This window comes from Canis lupus, chromosome 18 (genome assembly GCF_048164855.1).
Source record: "Canis lupus baileyi chromosome 18, mCanLup2.hap1, whole genome shotgun sequence".
Taxonomy (NCBI): domain Eukaryota; kingdom Metazoa; phylum Chordata; class Mammalia; order Carnivora; family Canidae; genus Canis; species Canis lupus.
The window spans coordinates 5,288,992-5,313,573 of NC_132855.1; the positions used below are offsets into that span (position 1 = coordinate 5,288,992).

The 24,582-nt window shown below is 37.9% G+C and overlaps 1 protein-coding gene and 1 long non-coding RNA gene across 5 annotated transcripts in view; one reads left to right on the forward strand and one right to left on the reverse strand.

Annotated features, from left to right (window-relative positions):
- Positions 1-24,582, reverse strand: part of MET (MET proto-oncogene, receptor tyrosine kinase) — a 124,153-nt gene that overhangs the window by 22,862 nt on the left and 76,709 nt on the right. For 3 of the 4 annotated variants that reach the window (XM_072783342.1, XM_072783341.1, XM_072783339.1), the window contains 9 exons: positions 22,694-22,912; positions 16,816-16,962; positions 15,028-15,184; positions 14,684-14,824; positions 11,400-11,630; positions 9,032-9,112; positions 6,997-7,178; positions 2,280-2,389; positions 914-1,079 (listed from right to left, as the gene is read on the reverse strand). In XM_072783342.1, coding sequence (XP_072639443.1) covers positions 914-1,079; positions 2,280-2,389; positions 6,997-7,178; positions 9,032-9,112; positions 11,400-11,630; positions 14,684-14,824; positions 15,028-15,184; positions 16,816-16,962; positions 22,694-22,912 — 1,434 coding nt within the window. The remainder of the gene's footprint in view (positions 1-913; positions 1,080-2,279; positions 2,390-6,996; positions 7,179-9,031; positions 9,113-11,399; positions 11,631-14,683; positions 14,825-15,027; positions 15,185-16,815; positions 16,963-22,693; positions 22,913-24,582) is intronic. The other variant, XM_072783340.1, reaches the window with a different exon arrangement.
- The window catches only part of LOC140608600 (uncharacterized), a 54,293-nt gene that overhangs the window by 15,305 nt on the left and 14,406 nt on the right, over positions 1-24,582 (forward strand). The gene's annotated exons all lie outside the window — the stretch shown is intronic.

Sequence of the window (24,582 nt, forward strand, 5' to 3'; positions counted from 1 at the left end):
TCCCTCATTTGGTTTCCAAGAACCTTTGTGATCTAGCGTGTGTATATTTTTCCCAGTTTATCCTCAGGATTTCCCTCTGTGCCTTCTATTTCTGCCAAATCGCCCATTGCTTACAGTTTCCTTAGAACTTGAAAGATGCATATACTTTCCTGCCCCTCTGCCTCATCTGGGTTGTTATTTGTTTCGTGGCCCATTCTCTCCTCCTTTAAGGCCTATATCCAGCCCTGCCTCCTCCACCAGGTAGAAGGGAAGTAACAAACCTGGCTGCCCTGGAGAGTCTCTCCCACCCTCAGGACACAGGGTAGGAGAGACACTTCCCATCTTTTGAAGCTTGTTCTGTGAGAAGATGGCCTTTGTAGATAAAGAAGGGCACGTTTCTAGATTTTTTTTTTAAGTAGGCTGCACGCCCGAGGTGAGGCTCGAACTCCCCACCTGACCCTGAGATTAAGAGTTACATGCTCTGCCGACTGAGCCAGCCAGGAGCCAGGAAGGGCACACGTCCAGCTGGGTACAGGGATGCTGCCTTCACTGCTGGGCCTGTCTCGGTTATAGCTTTCAGATTTCTCGAGGTGGAATTCAGCTGCCCTGGAGCTATGAGCGGCTGGACTAATCCCAGTTACTGACAGACATGCCTTCTCTTCTCTGACGAGCCAAAGCTCCTGGAGGACAGGCTCAGGCCTGGTTCAGCTCGGGACTTTCTAGAGATTTAGCATGGCGCCCTGCTAGACAAAGGTTTTTGATAAATGAATGAATTTATGAAAACAAGCTGCGGGTCATTTATCCTTAGGAAGAAACTGAAATTAGTCGTGTGGAATGCTTCCTTTTTTTGAAAAAAATTAAATTGCCATAAAACTACTATGAATGTTGGGTATGAAAGTAAAAGAGGAGAGGTCAGGGATGATCAGTACGTTACCACATCTGACTTGGTGGTAAACTTCTGAGTTTGCAGACTTTCTAAAGCCATCCACTTCACTGGTAGTTTGGCGCCTGTTTTGTTGTGTACGCTGTAGTATTCTTTATCATACATGTCTCTGGCAAGACCAAAATCAGCAACCTTGACAGTGAATTTTTCATCCAGCCTATAGAAAGGACAAAAATTATTACTGGCGCCTGAAATAGAATAATTTACAGTGATGCTGACTATCTATAGGTAGCAACAGGGACTTCATATTCAAAATCTGTAGCTTCTGCAGAGTGGGCTTCATCTGGCCTCTACTGATCAACACTAAATTTCAATGGGAATTCTTGAACAAAAATGCTCGACATTTATATCACAAATTCAACAGGCCAGGCAAAGAGATCAATGAATGATGTGGCATGAGAAAATCTCTTGCTTTAATTGCTCTTTTGTTGGCCCCCCTCCTAGCTTTCCTTTGTTGCTAAATCAAGTTTGCCAATTGACTACCACAAGCAATCGCAGATCTTCCCTTGTTATCTTACTAGTAATACTCAGTTTTATGGGGGAGAGATGACACAGGACTGTTAGTCTACCATTTCTTTCACAAATGGGCTAGGGTATTACAGAAAATTCACATATCCCACCACGGAGATAACAGAAAAATAGGATACACAGTAAAGCATCCGATGAACACAGCAAGCAAGGCTCAACAAAAATCAATTTCCGCTATCTGAGGCTATGCATCCTTTGTTTAAGCTGGCTTTTATGTTGTTACACTGACCAAAACCAAGGTAGGAAATTAATAGCAGAGCTCTCTCATTCACACATACCATAAGTCATGAATCAGTGCTATGTGAGGAAAGCACTGAATCCATTACAAACTGTTGACTGTTGAATTATACAGCCCAGGCAGCCAGACACAAATAAAGCTCTTTGTATATTCATTCCCAAATACCATTTTTGGTAGGGCTTCTGCAGGCTGACTTCAAATCCAGTCTTAGGAAGTTGCAATATGTTGGTATTTGTGTTACCGGCCTTCTCCTTTTCACTGTAAAATGCTGAAGATCAAATTCTCCCTCCCTAACACTAATGCAGTGTGAAACCACAACACTGGGGGCTACTGGTGGGAAGGGAAAAGAAAAGCAAAAGCACACAACAGCTGTTTAAGACCCCCTCTGGAGAATTCCTTTTAAATTCTCCATTTGATAAAGCCTGAAAGCCCCGCCTACCTCCCCAGTGCTTACATTTTGATTTAAAACTGTAAGGGAAATAAAGGACTTTTGCATAAGAAGAGAAAACACCCTCACTAGTTTCAACAGTGGGAAACAGATTCCTCTTTGTCACTTAATTTGGACTGTGGCACATAGATTCTTATACTTACATACAGTTTCTTGCAGCCAAGTCTCTGTGGACAAACTTTTTGCTTGCAAGATATTTCATGCCTTTGGCTACTTGAAGACCAAAGCCAATAAGATCTTTTACAGTTGGGTTCTGCAATCAAAGAGAATTGAAAAAGCATAAGCGAAGTATCTAATGATCTAACGATGATCTCAGAATTCTGAAATGTTTATAAGAATTATCTTGTTTCAAACAATAACTTGTGCCTTGTTGATAACAGCAGTCATTTATTAGATATTTGCATCTGTTATTTGCAAAGTACCAGGCTAGATGCTTTTGTGAATTTTGGCTAATCCTTATACACTTCTGTAGGGTGGATTCCATTTTCCAGATGGGGAAATGGAAATGTTTTTAAATTATTTTGGTGTGGTGGGGCCAACAGATGGAAGACCACTGCTATTGAAGAGGTAGCTAGTTATTGACAGTTCCCAAGAGGAGGGGACATGCGCCGCGCCAAGCAAGGCCACACAGGGAAGTACAACGGTTGGCCTAGGAGGCAGAGGGAGCAAGAAGAAAACATAGGCAAGAGCTTGTTTTGTAGTTTCTGAGGCAGGGTTAGCAGATTTAGGACTGGCTACTTTGAATAATTTCAGCAGGTTCTGGGGCGGTAGAGGCTATCTGCAGTCATCTGGTACCTGGCCCTGAAGTGATTACAGCGGGTGGATAGTGTCTCAGTGTGTGAGAGTTTTTTAAAGGATGTGATTGGGGTTGGTTTGCTTATGAAAGGCCTGTTCTTTGAAGGTGAGTTGTTTACTATCCAGGAATTTGCTAGTTCTGAAAAGGGCAGTCCCTCCAAGGTCCACAAGGAACCAGAAGTCAGAGCATCAGAAATACATGTTTAACCTAAAATTCCTATGGAACCACAAAAGACTCCAAACAGCCAAAGCAATTTTGGAAAGTAAAGCAAAGCTGGTGGCATCACAATTCCGGACCTCAAGCTCTATAACGAAGCTGTAGTCATCAAGAGAGTATGGTACTGGCACAAAAACAGACACACAGATGGATAGAATAGAACAGAAAACTCAGAAATGGACCCTCGGCTGTATGGTCAACTAACCTTCGACAAAGCAGGAAAGGATATCCCATGGAAAATAATCTCTTCAACAAATGGTGTTGGGAGAATTGGACAGCCACATGCAGAAGAATGAAACCAGAGCACTTTCTTAAATCAGACACAAAAATACATTCAAAATGGATGAAAGACCTAAATGGGAGACAGCAAACCACCAAAATCCTAGAGAACACAGGCTGCAACCTTTTTGACTTTGGCTGTAGCAACTTCTTACTAGACATGTCTCCGGAGGCAAGGGAAACAAAAGAAAACATGAACTCCTGGGACTTCATCAAGATAAAAAGCTTCTGCACAGCAAAGGAAACAACAAAACTAAAAGGCAACCAAAGGAATGGGAGAAGATATTTGCAAATGACGTATCTGATAAAGGCCTAGTATTCAAAGTCAGTAAAGAACATACCAAACTCACCCCAAAAATAATCCAGTTAAGAAATAGGCAAAAGACATGAACAGATATTTTCCTGAAGGAGAGATCCAGATGGCTAACAGACACATGAAAAGATGCTCAACATCACTGATCATCAGGGAAATAGAGATCAAAACGACAATGGGATCCCATCTCACACTTGTTGGAATGGCTAGAATTAACAACACTGGAAACAACAGGTGTTGGTGAGGATGCAGAGAAAGGGAAACCCTCTTACACTGTGGTGGGAACGCAAACTGGGGCAGCCACCCTGGAAAACCGTGTGGAAGTTCCTCAAAAAGCTAAAACTAGAACTATTCTGTGACTCAACAATTGCACTAATAGGTATTTATCCAAAAGATACAAAAATACCGATTTGAAGGGGCACATGCACCTGCTTATAACAGCATTATCAACAATAGCCAAATTATGAAAAGAGCCCAAACACCCGTTGACTGATGAATGGATAAAGAAGTCGTTTTATATATATATATATATATATAGCCTCTCTCCCTCTCTGTGTCTTTCATGAATAAATAAATAAAATCTTCAAAAAAAAAAACAACAAACAGATGAACATAGGGAAAAGCAAAAAAAAAAAAAAAAAAAAAAAAAAAAAAACCCCAAAAAAAGGGAGAAAGGCAAACCATAAAAGCAATTTTTAGCTATAGAGAAAAAACCGAAGGTTCCTGGATGTAGGCAGGTAGGGATGGGCTAAATGGGTGATGGTATTAATAAGCAGGGCACTTGTGATGAGCACAGGTGTTGTATGTAAGTGATGAATCAGTAAGTTCTACACTTGAAACTAATATTACACTATATGGTAACTAACTGGAATTTATTTATTTATTTATTTATTTATTTATTTATTTATTTATTTATTTATTAATGAGAGAGAGAGAGAGAGAGAGAGACATAGGCAGAGGGAGAAGAGGGCTCCACGCAGGGAGCCCAACATGGGACTGGATCCTGGGTCTCCAGGATCATGCCCTGGGGTGAAGGCGGTGCTAAACCACTGAGCCACCGGGCCTGCCCGTAACTGGAATTTAAATAAAAACTTGAAACAACAAAAAAGGAAAGAAATACAAGGTTAATATAGGAAGTTCAGAGAGAATTAAATAACTCAAAACCATTCAGATATTAAGTGGTGGAACCTAAATCTGTTGGGTTTAAAGCCCCCACTGTAGTGATATCAATCACATTAGAAGCCCTCCTGCTGCTACTAAAGCAACCGCCTGCAACTCCAGTGGCTTGGATCCTCACAGAACACAGGAAATCTCATTCTCCAGAAATTCCATCCACAAAATTGGATGGACAGAGGAATGCCTTTAGCAACTAACTATAAAAACTAGATCTGAAATCACACAGATGTCACTGGCTGGTAGCTCTGCTGGCGCCTGGCCTTTAGGAAGAGGGTATCTCTTCTTGGGCAGCCACTGTGGCAGTCTGTGAGCTCCAGAGGTAGCCCTACGAGGAGGGGCTGCAGCCCCCTTACTGCACACAGCATGTGGAGAGGCCGGCTTATTTTTTGGATGTAACTGGTAGTGGTTATAGTATAGCCTCCCTGGACTATAAATATAGGCCATGGTACTGTGTAAAAGGAAATCTCTATCATGGTTTGATGCTGGGGGAATACTACTCTCAAGAAGGTAGCATATCCAATCAGATGAACTCATCATCAGGATAATGACAAGACTTAAATTAGAAACGTGCAATCTGTCGGGGCAGCTCTTTGGAAGGTAAATTCACCTTCTGCGCAAAAATTCACTGCGAGGGGGTATTTCATTCTTTGGGTAAACACAAAATATTTCTTTACCCTTCCAGAAGTTATTTCTTTTGTGAATCTGACCCCATGTATATGACGTTTTTGATCAAGAGTAAATCTACTCCATTCACTCCCATAGAGGCCTGGACACTAGAGCCAAGAAGCCTGAGATCATCTGTGACGTCAGTTCTGGGGACTCCTTCCTCTTCCCTCCCTGGCCCTGGCCTGACCATCACTTGTTCACTCTTTAGGCATAAATGTCACTAAGAAAACTCTCACCTGCAAGAGCCTGAGTGCCTCTTTGTAATCCTAGCTCATTCATTCAACAAATATTACTGAGGGCCTGTGTGCTGAACACATTGTAGGTGTTAAAGCTAAAGAAATGAACAAAATACACAGAAATCCTTACTGTCATGAGCTTACGTTCTAACGGTGTGTGTGTGTGTGTGTGCACGCACATCCATATATAACACATTATATAGCTATTATCTATTCGCTTATTGCCTACTATTGCACTGTTCAATATGCAAACCACATATATAATCTATGTTCCAATAGTCACATTAAAAAAGTAGAAAGAGGTGAAATTAACTTTCATAATACATTTATCAACCCAACATATCCCAAATATTATCATTTCAACATGTCATCAATATAAACAATTAGGAGATATTTTACCTTTCTGCTTTTATACTAAATATTCAAAACTGGGGGCTTAGAGCACACTTATAGCACATCTCAATTCAGGCTAGCCACATTTTACATGTGGCTGACGACTACAGTATCATACTGCTTAGGCCCAGGGTATCAGATGATGATAAGAGTGATGGAGAAAAATAAAGCGGGGGAGAGGAGACAGAGAAGCATGAGGGTGGGATGGGTCAGCTGCAATTTCAGACAGGTCAGGGAAGCCTCATTTTGAAGATGACATTAGGGCAAAAGCTGAGGCTGATGTGAAGTGACATATGTGGCAACGCTGGGGAAAGTGTTCCAGGCAGACGGAACAGCAAATGCACAGGTCCTGAGCTAGGAGAGTTTGAAGTTAGGAGAGTTTGAAGAATACTAAGGGCCTCAGTTTTAATGAATTCTTCAGTGTTTGCCTTCTAGAGTTAAAACTCCATGTGGGCTCCAGCTCCTCCTGCCCCTGTGCTTTGCTGTTTCTGGCACAGGAGGCACTCAAAGATAATTAAATGTACCTATCAGAAGGATGGGAGATCAAGGCGACTTGCAGGACAGGTAAGAATCATTGCCCTTGAAAAACCCTTCTAGGTACCACTATGTTCTCACCAGGATAAGGGATTTTGAGGTATAAGTGAATTGAATCAGGCTCTATAATCTATTCGAATAATGCAAACATTTTACACGTGCTTCTTTAAATGCTTTTAAATAGGAACATTTTGGAAGACTTGCTGGTTGACAGCTAGTTTATTGATTAGTAAGCTTGGTAATATACTTACATGAGTCTCATTTCTAATGAAATTTCGAAGATCTCCATGTTTCATGTATGGTAGGACCACCAGTGGAGACCCCTCACTTCGAAGGCAGATTCCCAAGAGTGAGAGTACGTTTGGATGACTAAAATCTTTCATGATGATTCCCTCGGTCAGAAACTGGGAAACTTCTCCTATGTCAGTGATTCCTGAGAAATCCAGCAGGAGAGACATTAACTTCATTATGGACTAATAAATATTTTGTCAAGTTCAGATAGGGAGAGTTACGGAGTAAAACCACAGGCTGAATCTTGTCCTGACAACCCATTCTCAGAGTGTTTTTTATAATACATTTGAGTAAATGATGTCACCCTGTAATGTGACTTCAAGTCACCCCCAAACTCTAGCAATTAGTTTGTCTCATAGAAAAAGCAGAGGGAAGCAGGCCAGTCCACCTCTTTAGCGACCGCCTAGGGCAGCGGTTGGCAAATTTCTATAAAGGGCCAGATAGTAAATATTTTTTGGCTTTGTGGGCCACGTGGTCTCTGTTGCAAATACTGAACTCTGCCAATGTAGTGCAAAAGCAGCCACAATTATCTATGAAAACAATCACTGGGCCATAGTTTTCTGATCCCTAGACTAGAAGGGTTTGAAGACCAATAGTCATATGATATCTAAATAGATTTTTCTGGTATGACAGCTTCTAATTATTTCCAGATAGAGATTCTGAGAGACACTAGCCAGCATTGATGAAAGGGTAATGACCTTTAACTTATTAACCTGACTACTAGTCCCAGTGTCAGTGATGATATTCTTTTACAGTGCAATGAATTCTGAGACCTGGAAGTCCATGTGGATGGAACAGAGATTAATGGTCACCAGGGAAAGAGAAGGATTTCTTGCTGTTAAGATAGTTCTGAGTACAATGGGCAGCGGTGCTATCTTGTAAGGCAGATTTATTGACAATCATACTTAGTCCTCTACCGTGTAGTTAGGTTTCACATAAACTGTCCCTTTAATTACATCGTGGTCAGACTTCCAACAAAAATCAACCATATAGAACACTGTTCAGCATGGAGACTTATGTAAAATAGGTTGAAAGAGTTCTGACAATAACGTATCTTGGAAGAAAACCTTTCACTTGTGCACTAACAGCTTATAAACTCTAATATAAATTTGTAATATAGTTGGTCAACACTTCAGGCTGCTGTAAATTATATGCAGAAATTTAGCAATATGTGTCGACAAGGCAAGCATACTGACTTGACGTGACACTGTCAGCAAAGGTAGAGCCCGGAAAACTCTAGTATGAGGATTACATTGGGTTGTACAAGATTTATAACTTAATTATGGCTCCTGGTCATCAATAATCTTAATTAATATCTGGAAGCATTCCCTGTTTCTTAAACAGAGAATACATTCCATTTAACAGGTATTTTCTCAATAACATCTAAAATTAAAAAAAATTCTAGCATTAAAAGGGGGTAGGTATCCCTTGTTTAGGACATTCATTTATTTTTTTTTTTTTTTTTTTTTTTTTTAGGACATTCATTTATGTAGAGTACCTCATTCCCCCCCAAAATGATAAAAGAGACACTGCCACGCTTCGATTTTTCAATTTCTGCTGGCATATTTTTCTCCTGTTTGTCTTATTTCATTTTTAAGTCTTTTTAATGAAAGTTGTGGTAAAAATAATAATTATAGTAATTCCTTTGGGTAAAATGAGTCATTACTACTATATGTGCCAACATGTTTCCAATAGTTTCCACAAATGTCACTTGCAAAACAAGTATTATAAGCCAAACATAGTTAAGTGACATTCAGTTCATCCAAGAACCTCATTTCTCCAAATTCTTATTTATGAGGGCTCTGAGAAATAATTTCTGATGAAATATTTCAATCAGAATTTAGACCAAACAAATTTTCAGGATTAGATCCCTAATTCCAGCAACAGTCATTTTTTTTCCACAAAGGAAAGTATAAATCAGCATTTTATTACGAACTATTTATTAGTTAGCAAACCACGAATGCGTACTCCACTGTTAAATAAAATATCACTTACTATTCAGGGATTTCACAGCACAGTGAATTTTTTTGTCGTCATTGTCCAACAAAGTCCCATGGTATACACACCCAAAATGTCCTACGTGAAAGGGAATTTGGTTAGTGCTGTATTACTTTTAATTAGGCAATACCACTTGCAAAGGCCTTCATTTTCTCCTTTTTCCTGCATGGCAAAAAGGTGCATTGTTTCTTATACTTTCGGTTGTTAATAGTACCACCATGTGTCTGTAAAATATGTAGATGTAATATATTTCACCCTAAGATATAAGCAATATGATTATTTAATACATGGTAAAAAAAATTAGGTGATAATACTGTTATTAAAGCCTAATACAGCAAAATATTCAACCACAGTGGAACTACTGAACACAAGAGTAACACTGGCCTCATAAAATAAATTTATCATTTTTGAGGTGCCTGGATGGCTCAGTTGGTTAAGCATCCAACTCTTGGTTTCGGCTCAGGTCCTGACCTTGAGGTCATGGGATTAAGCCTTGCATTGGGCTCTATGCTGACTACAGAATCTGTTTAAGATTCTCTCTCTCCCTCTAACCCTTCCCACTGTGCATGTGGGTATGCCCTCTCTAAAATAAATAAGTCCTTTAAAAAAGAAATTTATAGGGGTGCATGGGTTGAACATCTGCCTTTGGCTCAGGTCATGATGCCAGGATCCAGGGATCGAGTCCCACATCGGGCACCCTCTGCAGTGAGCCTGCTTCTCCCTCTGCCTGTGTCTCTGCCTCTCACGAATAAATAAATACAATATTTTTTAAAAAAGAATTTATTATTTTTAAGGATCAAATAATCTTTTATATATGAAAATAAAGTTTTGCCACATGAAGAAATGCAATAAAATAAGCTCCCTATATTCCAGTAAACTAAACTGAAATAAAAATGTTACCATTAGAAATAATATTACCATTATAGAATAAGGATTTCCCCTATTAGTCACTGGTTAATTGGTAATCCAGGTTGGCAGAAACTGAAAGGCAACTGCCCAAATGAAGCAAATTCACTCTGAGTCATTTTATCTAGTTCTCTCTGGCTTTAGTCACATCACTTCCAATGGTAGCCTTTCATCCAGTGGCAGTAATTTTCCCCAGAGGTGCCAAATGTCTGATAGCTGTGTAAGTCACTCATTAATTAATTCATCCATGCAGCCAAGATTCCCTGAGTTCCTAGTATGTGAGTGTCAGGCATTAGCGTACCCTCTTGTAATGTAAAGATGAATAAAATAGAATCTATGCTCTTGAGGGCTCATATTCTACTGGGAAAAACATATAAATAAATAATACTTAATATATACAGAACCATTCATGGTTACAACTTCCAAAGAGAAATAATTGCCATTTACTGATGAAAATTAAGAATTCTAATTTTACAATGTATAGAATTAGGACATACTTGATGAGGCCACATACTGTAAAACTGGCACAATTTCTGGGATTTATAGGCAAGTCATAGAACTATATATTACTCTGATGTAAAACAGGTTTGTTAATAGTGAAGCTACTATTAGGGAAGGGAACATGCTAAAGATTAAAATCTGGAATCTGTTATAGAGGAATGTGTGGATGCTATCACAGGAAAATGGGAAAGCTTTTGCCTTCATATAAGGCAAATTGTCCCATCAGCTTCTTCTGCATCATGCTGGCAGGGGCCTGCTACCTCTTGCAGCACATATAGAATAAAAGGGATCAGAGGCCATTCAGCCAGTATCAATGGCAAAAGCTTTTTAGAAAAAAAGAGAGGAGCACAGTTCATTTCCTGGCTTCTGGTTGCTTTCTTTTCTTGCTAAATATTTCCTCAAACACTGTGTATGCAAGCTGTTATTGCTGCTCTGGCTGGCTTATTACAAATATTCATCCTCTTTGTATAAAGAAATTGGAGTGCATTGTAGAGATGATATATGTTGCTTCAGATCAGGGGAATGCAGTAAATTCCATCTTTTGAGGCTGTCCAGCAGGGTACAAACTGCTATAAACCAGGACTTCATAGAGTTAGTCAGTGTTCTCAGGGTGAAGAAAGATTAGAAGATATGAGTAAAAATATTGGAACTTACTGATTTCATAAAGAAGTAAACGGCACCTTTAAGAAACTAGAGTTGCCATTATGAAAAAGATGGGGAAAGAATGTGATATATTTTTCATATTTGGGAGATTATCAAATTGCCTCCCTGCACAGGGACAAACCCCAGAGATATGATTTGTAGGGCTGTATTTCTGCAGAACAGAAATCAAGTTCACTTGTTATCACTGCTCTGTCAGTTGCGTTCACCATTGTCTAAGCTTCTAATCTGCAAAGGCAGAAGATAAAATGCTTACTGGAAAATTGTATTTAACAAAAAGCTGAGTGGAAATACTTACCTCTTCCTATGACTTCATTGAAATGCACAATCAGGCTACTGGGCCCAATCACTACATGCTGGACTGCCTGCACCAGCTCTGGATTTAGAGCACTGAGGTCAATGTGGACAGTATTTTGCAATAATGGACTGGATATATCAGAGTCCCCACTAGTAAGCATGGGGGACAGGTCCGTCAGAGGATATTGTACTTGTCTGCATGATCCATTCTGAGATGAATTAGGAAACTGGTCTGTAAGATAAAGCGACATTATTAGAAAACAACAGTGAAATCTCACTTAGTGGAGACTACAACACGTAGCACATTAAATTAATAAAGAAGTCTGGATTTTATAATTTGAGGAATGGTAGTTTTGTCATTAAAGTCAGACAGAGCCTGTTTTACAGAGGAATTGGTTTAATAATGATAAGTTGGGAAAAGATATTGGCTTACGTAGACAAGAGTTACAACAAAATGTTCATAAATTTTCTTTTAAATAAGCATTAACTTTGAAACATTGTTTACTCTCATTTCCTTAGACATTTCTCTTTTCATATATAGCAAAAATCCATGCTTGAGGTTTATTTTTTAATATACTCTATATTCTTAAGGCTGGGAAGCAGCAAAAGTAGTTCGCTTTTGAGAGACTGGTGCTTATTAATGGAATTAATTAGTATTGCTCAACAGATTCCTGGCCAAGGAAAAATATAGTATAGTGAACTATGATATCTATATATATAATTAGAAATATATAATGGTTAAATTTTCAGAATTGAAGGCTTCTCACATTAGTGGTAAATTCTTCCCTGTGTGATGATGGCAGATTTAATGGGATCGCTGTTCAGAGAAGGTGAGAATTGGGGTAGTGTATCATTCCCACTGCTTAGTTGAGGGCATTTGGAAAGGGATCAGCATTCCTTCTAAGTTGATCTTTACAACCAAAGCTGTATAAGAGCCTCAGGCAAAGTTCTCTACTGCAAGGTGAAGCTTTTTCATAAGAAACTGTGGGGCTGAGGATAAATTTCTTAGCGAGAAACAGGGCAGAGAAGCCATCAGCTGCTTTGCCCTTTCCACTGGGAATCCAAACATGTGAAGGAGAGGGCATCATATTTGCAACTGATGTGAAGATAAACTAGGCAGGGTGTTGAATATATTAGTATATAATTTGTGAAGAGTGGAGAGGGTTTGGGAAGGTCCCTGTTGACACCAAAAGATCACCATAGCTTGTGTGCAAATGACTAGGAAAATTAGAACTGAGAGAGGGGCATAAAAAAGCTGATGGTACTCTGACTATTCCTGACCCCATTTAAGCATTTTGAGTATTTTCCATAGTGGACAGTTAGGTTATTATCAATTTGGCTAAAGCAGTCAATCTAACGGTGGTTCCATAAAAGCTTTGGGGGCCACCTCTGGTTACAATAACTAGCTGGAAATAAGACAGTGGCATCATTAGAGGAAGAATGCAGAACCTCGAGTGAGAGTACCTGGAATGTTGGATAGGCCAGGGAAGAAAGAAGCCTAGCTGGGTGCCTGGGTACTTTAATCCTAGAGTCAGGTTCTCCAAAACTTCCCCAGTGGAAGAAATGCAAATAAGCCTCTCTGAGCTCAGTTCCTGCACCTCCACTTCCCAAATCTTTGCACCTGGAGATCAGAGTTCTAAATTCTCAGGGGCGCAGAGACTGAGAGAAATCCTTGCTAAGACACAGGAGAAAAGTCCTCTGGCATAGAAATTCTACTGGCCTTGAGGCTAAGTTCAAACACGTGCCAAACCCCATTTAAACCACCAATGTGTGATTCTGTTGTAACACCACACAGAATTCTGCAAGAGAGACCGATGGGGAGGCCGTCTCCACCAGACGTAGAGAGAAAAACTGTGTAGTTGTCTCTTCATTAGATGCTGGCTGCACATTCCCTCATTCTCCTCTCCCAATGACCTTCTTTTGTCTATTTTAGTTTTCCATGTCTTGAAGGTTCAGTTTCAATGAAGGAAAGGCAATGAAACTCAAGCCTTCATTGTGTAATGGGCACCAAGGAGGGCACTTGATGGGATGAGCACCGGGTGTTATATTCTATGTTGGCAAATTGAATTTAACTAAAATATATATATAAAAAAGAAACTCAAGCTTCTTAGCAATGATGAAAGAGGTTTGTTCAGTAACAAGGTTGAAGGAAGATTAAATAAACTTTAAAAAAAATTACTTGTGAATTAGAATGATCTCAGATTAGAGCTATTAAGTGTGAATATAAAATACTAATAGATGTAAATTCCAAAGCTATAAACTGAGTTTGATTTATTCATGTTGTTAAGGGCATGGATCTTCAAGGGCAAATGGAATCATGTGGGCCAAGACAATATTTATATGTATCTCTGCAGACTAATATAACCTTCCAAAAATATGAGGCAGTGAGGGTTGAAAAAGTTAAAATGTTAAGTGCCTCATTGCTCTTGTACTTGTTTTGATGAGCAATTTCTAGTTTTCCAGTACCCTCAACTATCTGTGACTCATTTTATTTGTCCAATGGTAAATATTCAACCAGGGAAGTGCTTGTACTTGACTCACGTCCTGGAACTTCTAAAGATAATGAAGCAGATACAATACAGACATTTTGCTTTTACCAGGAGATTTCAAATAAAACAATGTGAAATTCTCTGGTTAACCCGACCATTATTAGGCCTACTGTTTTGCAAAGCAGATGGTGCTAACCACTCCTTTTTAAATGGCATAATTGAAGGTTTTTATTGGAGAAGACTCAGAATATATTCAAGTCCTGGAATGTTGGTGGGTAAAAGGCTGTGTAGCTACAGCTCACTGAGAATCCTTTAAAAGAATACTAAAAGGTATAATTTAAATGCTTGAGGATTAACAGTTAAAAAAAATGTATCAGTGCCCACTTATATTTAAATAGATATAAATTTTGTATCTTAACTCTTCCTGGGTTGTTAAAGAGAGCTTCACAATTTCTTAGCATTGAACTCAGATGATAAAGACCTTACCTTTGCTCAAATGATTTTATTTTATTTATTTTATTTTTTTTCAAATGATTTTAAAATTAACCTTTTTTTTGTGAGAAGAAAACTGAAAGACTTTAAAGATCTAATGTAATATACACATGAGTCCATTTAAAAATAAGAGCCATATAATTCTGCGTCAAGTTAAATTACTTCTTTGGCCAAAGAAGATAAAAATACTTCTTTTTTTTTATTTTTATATAAATATGAAGGTGAAACCAAAAATAAACAACAATGCCACAACCCACTGAGGTATATGTATAGGTATTTCTTAGAATGATAAACTGAAATATACCTTCTGGAAAAGTAGCTCGGTAGTCTACAGATTCATTTGAAACCATTTCTGTAGTTGGGCTTACACTTCGGGCACTTACAAGCCTATCCAAATGAGGAGTGTGTACTCTTGCATCATAGCGAACTAATTCACTGCCCAGATCTTAAAACAGAGAGAGAGAAAGAGCTCGTTAAAGACTTGGCTATCATGGGTCCTCGTAGACCTTGACCCAGTGACCAGAACTCATGGGCTCGTGGATTGCACATAAGACAACACACACGAATCTACGGCAATTTTAAACTGTAATGACTGTATATTTGAGGCAGCTTCTTAAAGCAAATAGTAACAACAGCAAAAAAATGCACCTTTAATTTGCTTTTTCCTTTTCAGCCACAGGAAAAGTCCGAGTAATAATAAGACTATTGTTGATATTGAGATAACACCAGCAATCAATCCTGTGAAATTCTGATCTGGTTGAACTATTACTTTTCCAAGGACGGTTGAAGAAACTGCTTGCTTCCACTAAAAATGACAAATACAGAGAAGTCAGAATTTAGCCATGATAAATACAAAATATACTACCCAGGCTGAGTCACCCAAAGCGCTAGCTGATTACTAGTGTCCAAGAAGGGGCCATAAATGCCTTCAGTTGGTAAAATATTCCACAATTCTGCTTCAGTGTTCAAATAACTAGGGGCTACCGATCCCTAAAGTACTGATGTGATACTTGACTGTACTTGTAACCAGATAAAAAGATAAAAACCAGTTTTTCTTTTTCTTAAAACAAAACAAAACAAAACAAAAAACAGTTTCTCATCTTGAGGAACTTAACTGCAGAAAGAGAGACAAACACATAAGTAAGTGATAACACAATAGGAAATGTACCTTAGAACTATGAAGGATCGATAAGAAACAGACACCACAAGACATTCACTCTGCCTTAAAGGGTCAGGTAGGGGGCAGAGAGGATTTCCCCTAAGAGGTAAATAATCAGGTGGAATAATAAAGTTGCAAAATATTTTTGTTTAAGTTTTGAGATGTCAAAGAAATCTTTGAGGATCCTTCTGGATCATAACATGCTATGATTTTTTAGGATTCATGGTCCCTTTGAATTTCAAACTCTGTTATCATGATTCAGCCTTAAACTTTCTAATTTTTTTTTGTCCTTTCCCATTTTATAACTCTCCCCCCCCTCCCATTTTATAACTTTTTAGAAGACTTCAGGAACCCTTTAAAATTTACTCATTCTTAAACAAAATGTGGCATATCTGTACGATGGAATATGATTCAGCCTTAAAAAAGTAATGAAGTTCGGACACATACTAGAACATGGGTGAACCATGTAAACACAGTAAGTAAAATAAGCCACAGACTCACAAGGATAAATATTGTATGATTCCACTTATATGAAATATTTAGAATAACCAAGTTCATAAAGACAGAAAATAGATTAGAGGTTACCCAGGGCTGGGTAAGAAGAAGAGAGAGTATGACGGTATGGCTTAATGGTTCTAGGGTTTCTGTTTGGGGTGATGAAAAAGTTTTGGAATTAGATAGTGGTGATGGTTGCACAATATTGTGAATGTAATTAATGCCACTGAGTTGTATACTGAAAAATGGTTAAAATGGCAAATTTTATGATACGTGTATTTTGCCACTTTAAAAATTAATAGAAAAATACCCCAAACCACTGAACTGTATGTATACTTTAAATGTGTGAGTTGTATGGCGCAACATGAAAGAAGTTACTATACAATAGTTTAATTCCTATTTTACTTTGTCCATGCATTTGAGATTACTGTGGAGAGGAACAGTATGTTGGCTTTGGCCTCCTAGTGCTAAGAGGTAGGGGGAGGGCCCCTCTGGGATGTGCCCTTATCCCTCCTTAGAGTTATAATAAATTTTGGCCAAAGTGGGGCATGATGGAGAGGGAGTGTGGGTACAAAGGACTTTTGAGGTCCACCCTGTGAGGGTTGGGAAGGAGACAGTGCCATAAAAACTCACTCATTCTAAAATAACAACTAAGAATCAGGGCTGAGCTGATGAGCCAAAGCCAACACACAAATGAGCTTTAATGATTTATTTTAAGCCTGCAAAGTGACATAATTACACTGGCATTTATTTACATCATGAGAGAAATGCAGGAATCCCACCTCTATATTTAGCTCGTTGTTCAATTTCAGCAGGTCATTGGGGACCTTGCATAAAACGGCTTTAGAATCTGAGTAGATAGTCTCACAGCTCTTATTTCCAACTTTTAACACTTCGCCTTTAACTGCTTCAGGGTCAATATCATTTCCCTGAAAGAAAAAAAGAGGTTGTTAACACTTCACAGTTTTGCAGGAATGCCAACAATTGTGAAAGAACATAAATATACTGCAAACATAGGCCATGTTGTTTGCCAAGGCATAAGATCTTATGATACTCACTTTTATGGGAATTTGGATAGTTCCAAGAAAGCATGGCCATTTTGGGGGTACTGATTAGGATTCACAACATATAGCTCTTAATTTTTTTTAAAAGATTTTATTTATAAGTAAGCTCTACGCCCAATGTGGGGCTCAGCCTTACAACTCTAAGATCAAGAGTTGTACATTCTACTGACTGAGCTGGCCAGGTGCCCCTAAAGCTTTTACATCAAATTGGATTCTAGAGCAAAGGAGAGATTTTTGTTTTGTTTCACACCCTTCTGTCCAATGACCTCTTACCCATAATCATCTTATTAATGTCTTTAGGGAGTATTAATGGTTGGCAAAAACTTAGAGATTGAGTTGTTGGACTAACACTGTCTCATGCAGTGAGAACCTTGGCTTTACTTTTAGAATCACATTGAGAGCTTTACAAAAGCCTGGGTCCCATCTCCAGAGATTCTGAAATAATTGATCTATGTTAATATATTCCCTTTGTGTTTGAGTTGGGTAGTTTCTTTTCATCATTCCTGTACAGCTGAATCCTCTATATAAATTCATTTTTACAGAGATTCCTGTGGATGCCCTATGACCCTCATTGTGATTTGGGAGTATGATTACATTATTCTGAACACTAAGTTACATGAGGACTTTAAAAAAAATTATGCAACTTGACATATTTAGTTAACTGAAGTAATTATTAGGCATTTAAAAAATATCAAAATTTTGTTGAAGAAAGCAATAATTAGCTTTGGGAAAGAAGTGAAAACATTAGGTACAACGTCTCATATCAAGACTTAATGAGTACAGTTTTTCATTAAAAGTTAAAAGGAGAATATACCAAACATTTCTCTTATTTCTTATTTCTCTTATTTCTCTTAGGGACAAAGAGCAGCCAGTAATAACTACATACTGCTCCTTTGTTTTATGTGATCTTTAAGTACTTGGTAAACTGCTTTTATATACATTGTCTCATGTGGGTTTCAATAGATCGGTAGGTTGGAAATCATTCTGGGAGAAGTTAGAAGAAAATACTTCTAACATGAATCTGGAGTCAAAGAAAAAATGGATAGAGACAAACCCTATCTTTCCATTTTCTAGATACTTCTAGAGGCAGTATGTGTATGCTGTTGAACCAGGTCAGCCACACAGGGCAACTCAACATAAAAGCACATAAATCTAACAGGTCACTTTGGGGCTTCAAATGACAACTTGTTGGTTAGGTCTGAGGAGGGGTAAGGCACTCACTCACATATTGGAGGGAATTCAGGGAATGACAAAGAAAAGAGATTAAAGAGCTGCAGGGCTTGATTTATGAGGGATTGACTAAAATGTGTCTCGCTGGCTTAGATGATAACGAAGGCTGGGGGAAGGGAGGAGCATACCGCGTTTGCACTTCCACTACTCCTTTTAGACACAGGTCTCCTTGGATGTTGCATAAAGGCTTCTTTAAAACAAAAACAGAGCACTCAGCTAATATTGAACCCCTTTTCATTTGTGCCTAGTAAGGAACGTACAATAAATTGTGACATACAAGAAAGTACTATCAGCTTTATATGTGCAATTGTATGTGTAACTGTCTGAAATCCAAGATGTCACAAGAGTGATACTGGCTGTCCACTACTATACGCAGGGGGCCTGGGTCAGAAAAAAATAAAAATAGGTATAGGGTACTTTTTAAATTTTTTTGGTATAGGGTACTTTTTGTCATTTAAAAGACACGTATCAAAAAATAAAATAAAATAAAAGATACGTATTTTTATGGAGTTGTGGGGGGAAAATGCATACGTCCAGAACTTTTTAAATTTACTTTTTATTATTTAATATTAACTATTACTAAATAGAAGAACATACAAATTGGCTGAGTTCTTCAGTCATTAAAATGGTAATATACTCTTTTAAATAAAGCAGCACAGAAAAAACTTTCCGGTCTTTAATCCCCTATACACATACAGCAATTCTGAATTATAATTATCTCATTTTATCTTGTAAAGAAAGCCCCCCTGAGGTAGGTATTATTGTCATTCCAGCTTTTACACATTGAGAACTAAGGTTCAAAAAGGAACTAAGTCATGAAGCAAATCAAATTCCATTTGATACAAAATCCACTTATCACCTACTGTGTGTTAGACACAATTCTAGTTACTGTGAATATGAAGATGAACAAGAATTTTTTCTTTTCACTGTAATGTTAAAATAAACATGTTTCTAAGGTGAAAACTAATTACTCCTAATGCGTTCTATTAGGATGTTCCTTATTCCTTTCATCTCCAACCCTGGCCAGGTGGGACACTGTGTTTCTATCCAGGATTCAGGCCTAGGGACCCATGTCTGAACTGGTCACAGAACATAGTATATGGGAGTGGCAGTATACCGGCAGATTTTGAAAAATAGCATTATAGCAGGAGGGATCGTTATGAGGTTTCATACATCCAGGTGGCCACAAGATTGAGTCTAGGAAAGCCACCTAAAGCAGTGAGGCGCAGATTGGTAGCAGGACCCAGAGAGGCAACTGTCCAGGGAGGCTGGCAAGTAGACAATCATCGAGTTGGTGGTGACAGGGTCAGGGACGGGGAGGTTTACACTTCATCCAGAGGATAGGAGTCCCTCAGTTTGGGACGAGGCAAAAGAACCTTCACAGAAGGCTTCAAAATTGAGTTCCACAGGATGTTAATACACATTTGCAGAGATTTCCTGGTCATTTGGGAAAAGCTACATGAACCAAAATTAAAATGGTTTCTTCATTGGCTAGTTGGGGCACTGTGAAACTGCTGCTTTTCCTGCCTTTTTCCTGGTTTTAGCTGATTTCTCCAGACTGGACCTCTGAAGCATCTCTATGACCGTATACATCAATATGCTCCAAAATAACGTAAATCCCCAGGTCAGTGTCAGGCAGTCTTTGTTCCAGCATTACATACCGTTCTTCTCTACTTTCCATGAAATATGCTCATGTACAAAATGTCATATAATAAGATAATTAGGGGAAATATAGATTGCTCTACAAATACCTAAAAATTAATTTTGTTTAAAGAATTGCAAACGATCTCACCTAAAGAACTGTATAGATATCTATGTACCATATGATAGAAAAGTTTCTCTATTATGAAAGGTATTTTGGTATACATTAAATGAAAGTTGATATGAAAAGCATTATAATCTAGTGGAAAGATGAAGTTTGGAATCAAGAGACTTGAGTGTAAGTCCCAGTTCTGCTATTTGCTCTCTAGGAGGCCCAAGACAAATCACCTAAGTTTCCAAAACCTGTGTTTACTTATGTGTAAATGGGGATAATCATTACTGGACCTCTAAAAGTCAGAGGTCCATTTGAGTCTGAAATGAAATAATATACATCAAAGTACTATCTTAACTAATCTTCCACAAAAATGTGAGGTGCTTTTGACATAAACATTGGGTCTTGGCGTGTTTTCCAAAGGAGGCGTCTACTTTTGATGACCATTGTCCACAGCTGGTCCTGGCTGACATGAAGCCTTGGCCATAAACTCCTCCTGCATTGATGGGATTTCTGGTTCATTTTGAGGAGGGATTGATCCTTGGTCTCTTTTACAATCTACTGATCCAAACTTGGCTGACCCTCTTGGTCATGGTGTACCGCTGACTGAGGCAATTCTCACAACTAGGGCTGGAGACTATCACAATCTCTTTTTAGCCAAGGAATTCTTGTATGCATGGCTGCTTGAGGAACATGAACTCTCCCTGGCAATAAGGAGCAAATCTCTCTCCATAGCTTTCACCAATGGAATACAAACCTACTTCACATTCATGTTTTGAATGGTAATTGGACAAGCACAACATGAAATAAAATGGCATCCTTTCTTTTGATAAAAACGGTTCACTGCATGTCTAGAAGAGGCCTTTTCTTTCTTTTCTTTTCTCATGCTTTGCTCTCCTTTGTTTCTGTCCCAAGAGAGGCAGAGGTTTTAATGTGATCAACTTTAGACACTAATAAAGGGTTAAACAGCTGTCACAGATCTTCTCTTACACTTTAGATTTCCTCTTATATAAAAGGAAAATGGACCATGGGAGAAGATGGGATGATGATACCAAAATAATCCCTCTAAACCATCCCTTTTCTCACCAAACTGCAACTCTGTGACATGACAGATGTTATATACTTGTTAGAGAAAAGAGTCATTCTGTATGTAAGGAAAAAAAGAGTGTTCTGTGTCTATTTCCAGAGACCCCTTGGACCAAGGTGGGAATAGCACTGAAAGACTGAGGATGATGTCAAATCGTGTTTTTCTAGGACACTGAATTTTGTAGGACATTGAATAATGGGTATTTAATTTAAAGAAAAATAAGTTTTCTCTTCCATATAAGACTGTGCTTGGAAGGTTAGATAAAGAACCACTTATTTCTAATCCTTCCATCAGAGATAGAGGAACAGAAAAGTAAGTTTATTTGGGCGTAAAAATATTTGCAAATAAACCTTTGTTTTCATCAAGAAAACCAAATGGAATCTTTCAAATGGCAAACACAGTAATTGTTGAAAGCAAAAGGTCACACTAGATTAGTTTTATTGAAAAAAAAAAAGAAGTGATAAAAGCTCTTTCTCCTTTTCTAAAACTAATTAAAGAAGCAGATGAAAGAACTTTGCTGTGGTAAACATGCTGTTCACTGAAGCAGGCTTCCATTTAATTTCATGCTGGGCTTGCTTAATTATTGTACAAAACACAATTCGAGGTTAGTAAACTTATATGAGTATGAACGTGTGCATGAATTTGGCTGTAGATAAAATCTTGTTGAAAAAGCAGAAAAATTTCAGTAGAAATGTATTATTACTTGGATGGAGACGATCTACAGAAACTTATATCTACACAAGGACTATCCTATTACTTCGTGTTTGTTCCTATTTGCATTCAGGCTATCTTGCAGGAGAAAAATTCTGAATGTCTAAAACAACATGTCGAAAGAGAAGTGTTTTGCTGTTTCTAGTGACTGGGGCTATCAATAAAGTCTTGACCATTTTGCCGTTTTATTACTACTTGAAGTGAAAATGACTGAAGGGACATAAGAGAGCTGTTCTCTAGTCTTTGTTTTGCCGCTTGTCAAACCACTTAGCCTCTCTGGGTTTTAGTGTTCTTTGTTTGCAACAGGCTGGGTTAGAAAAGATAATTTGTTATTCTCCAATTAAATTACATTTGGAGGCTAATATATTCCTACGGTAGAGGAAATCCAGCTCCATTTAGAAATCAGCTTAGAGATGACCTTTCCCAGGTACAAAATTCCAAGTATTGCAAGGAAGTACACAACTACAGTTGATGCATTTACTTTCATGTTATAGTGAGCACATTTAAGGTGTCCAGAGAAATGTATAACATCAGCAGGATAATGCATTACAGGCAGCTTATTTAATAGATTGTGTCCCACATTTGCTACTTTTTAATACACACACAAGAAGGAATTTTTAAATGCTTCATTAAAAAGCAATCCATGATTATACTTAACTTTTAGTCTTCTGCCAAAAAGATTTGTTTTTCAGAGCTTAGATACTTGCTGATGTAGTATAAGATAATGACCCAGTACAACAATTCTATTCATACAGCTATGAAGTCAATTAAGTTCAAGTTGATGATTTAAGAGAGCATTTTTAAGCATTTCTTACCTTAATTTCCAGTACATTTTCATTGCCTATTGAGATCATCACTGGCTTTTCAAAAGGCTTAAACACAGGATTATGTACATAAATGAGATCAAAGTATTTGGAATGGATCCCATCTAACATGAAAAAGGCTTTGGTTTTCAGAGGGAGTTGCAGATTCAGCTGTTGCAGTGAAGGAGTCGTACAACAGATTATCTCTGAATTAGAGCGATGTTGACATGCCTATAGTAAGACACAATTATTCACTGTAGACAGAATATAGCTTGACAACATCCATAGCAGCTACTACGTTTCACTGTTTTAGACAATTAAAATATATAACTTTTGAAAAAATCTGCATTTAATTTCCTAATGTTGAAGGATACATTTCTGGAAATATGATAGATGTAAAATCCTCGAAACAACACAGTCTTTAAAGGAACACAGAGCTTCATTAGTCTGGGATAAACCATACTGATCTAGTTGAAGCTGGCTCTCTCTCGCTCTGTTACTTTTATTTTCCTTAAGATGACAGGACAGTCACCTGGAGGGACTGCCTCCTTGTTTATGAAACACCAATGTCAGAGTGAGAGCTGGACTTTGTGTGTTACAAGTCCTTGATTCACATCTTACTTTTAAAATAAGTTGTGAGAATCAGGGCAAAGCCCTTAATAGGAGACTCAGTGCCCTCAAATAAGAATTAAGATTAAAATGTTATTCACAGTGTGTGATGCTACATGGTAAGTGCTAATGCCAACAAGTGAGCACCATACCGATGACATTATAATTAGCTACGCAGTCAGGTCATTTTATTAGTGTGTTTTAAACTATGAATTTCTGAGTGCCAGGTTCTGTGCAAAATACTTTATAGGCTGATCTCATTTCATCCTCACAACAGTCCTAACAGATAGGTGCTACGATTACCCACATTTTATAGATGAAGAAACTCAGCTTTTTGAGCTAATGTCATTAGTCCAGGTCACACAACTCTGAATGGCAGTGTAGGGAACATAAATCCTAGGCCATTGGCTTAAGTTCACTGCCTGCACTTCCATGCTCTGTGGCTTCTTGCTCACTCTATATTCTCTATCGGTAGATCTTTTCCTAAGCTATTTTACAAAGGCTCTGCTATTATTATTTCATGCGCTTTCATCTCTCATTTCAAATCTTCCCCTTTGGAATTCTGATTTATGGAAGTTTGGAAAATGTGGTTTCCTCTTGATTGTGCTTAGACTAAACCAGCTACACAAAGTGGCACATTTGAGGTTAAATGGTTGCATTTTTTCCCCCAAGGAAAAGACAAACAAGCAACAACATCCTTAGATTTCCTTTTCTTTGACAAGTAGAGTTGGAGATAAAACAATTACTTATGCCCACAATAGAAAAAGGACTCAGGATATACATAAAAAGCACAAGCAAAATTGGGTATTTGATATTTTCTTCTAAAAATAATTTTAAAAAATTACCCTACATTTAAAAATGCATGCTATAAGCAGATAAAGAACACAGATACATAGATATAATAGAAACAAAATATTAGTTTTATACCAAATTCATATTATAATGCCAAAAGCATCATCTTGAAAAATGGAAATGAACAGTTTTACTGCCAGTACAATAATTCTCTATTAACAATAAGGAATTTGAAAACTATACAATGAATTGCTGGCTTCTGGGGCATAATGTGTATTAATTAATTTTGTTAAGATGGTAATTTTTTATTTTATTTTTAGTATTTTTATTTTAAAAGATTAGAGTTTGCTGGACATAAAATTTATTGTGGCTGGATCAGTGTATCGAAATCAGGCCTGGCCAAGAATTTTCATTTGTTAAATAATAAATGGGTTCAATTTATCATGGTCAGCTTCAAATTCTATAAGCACCAAGGAACGTAGAAGGAACACACATTTCTT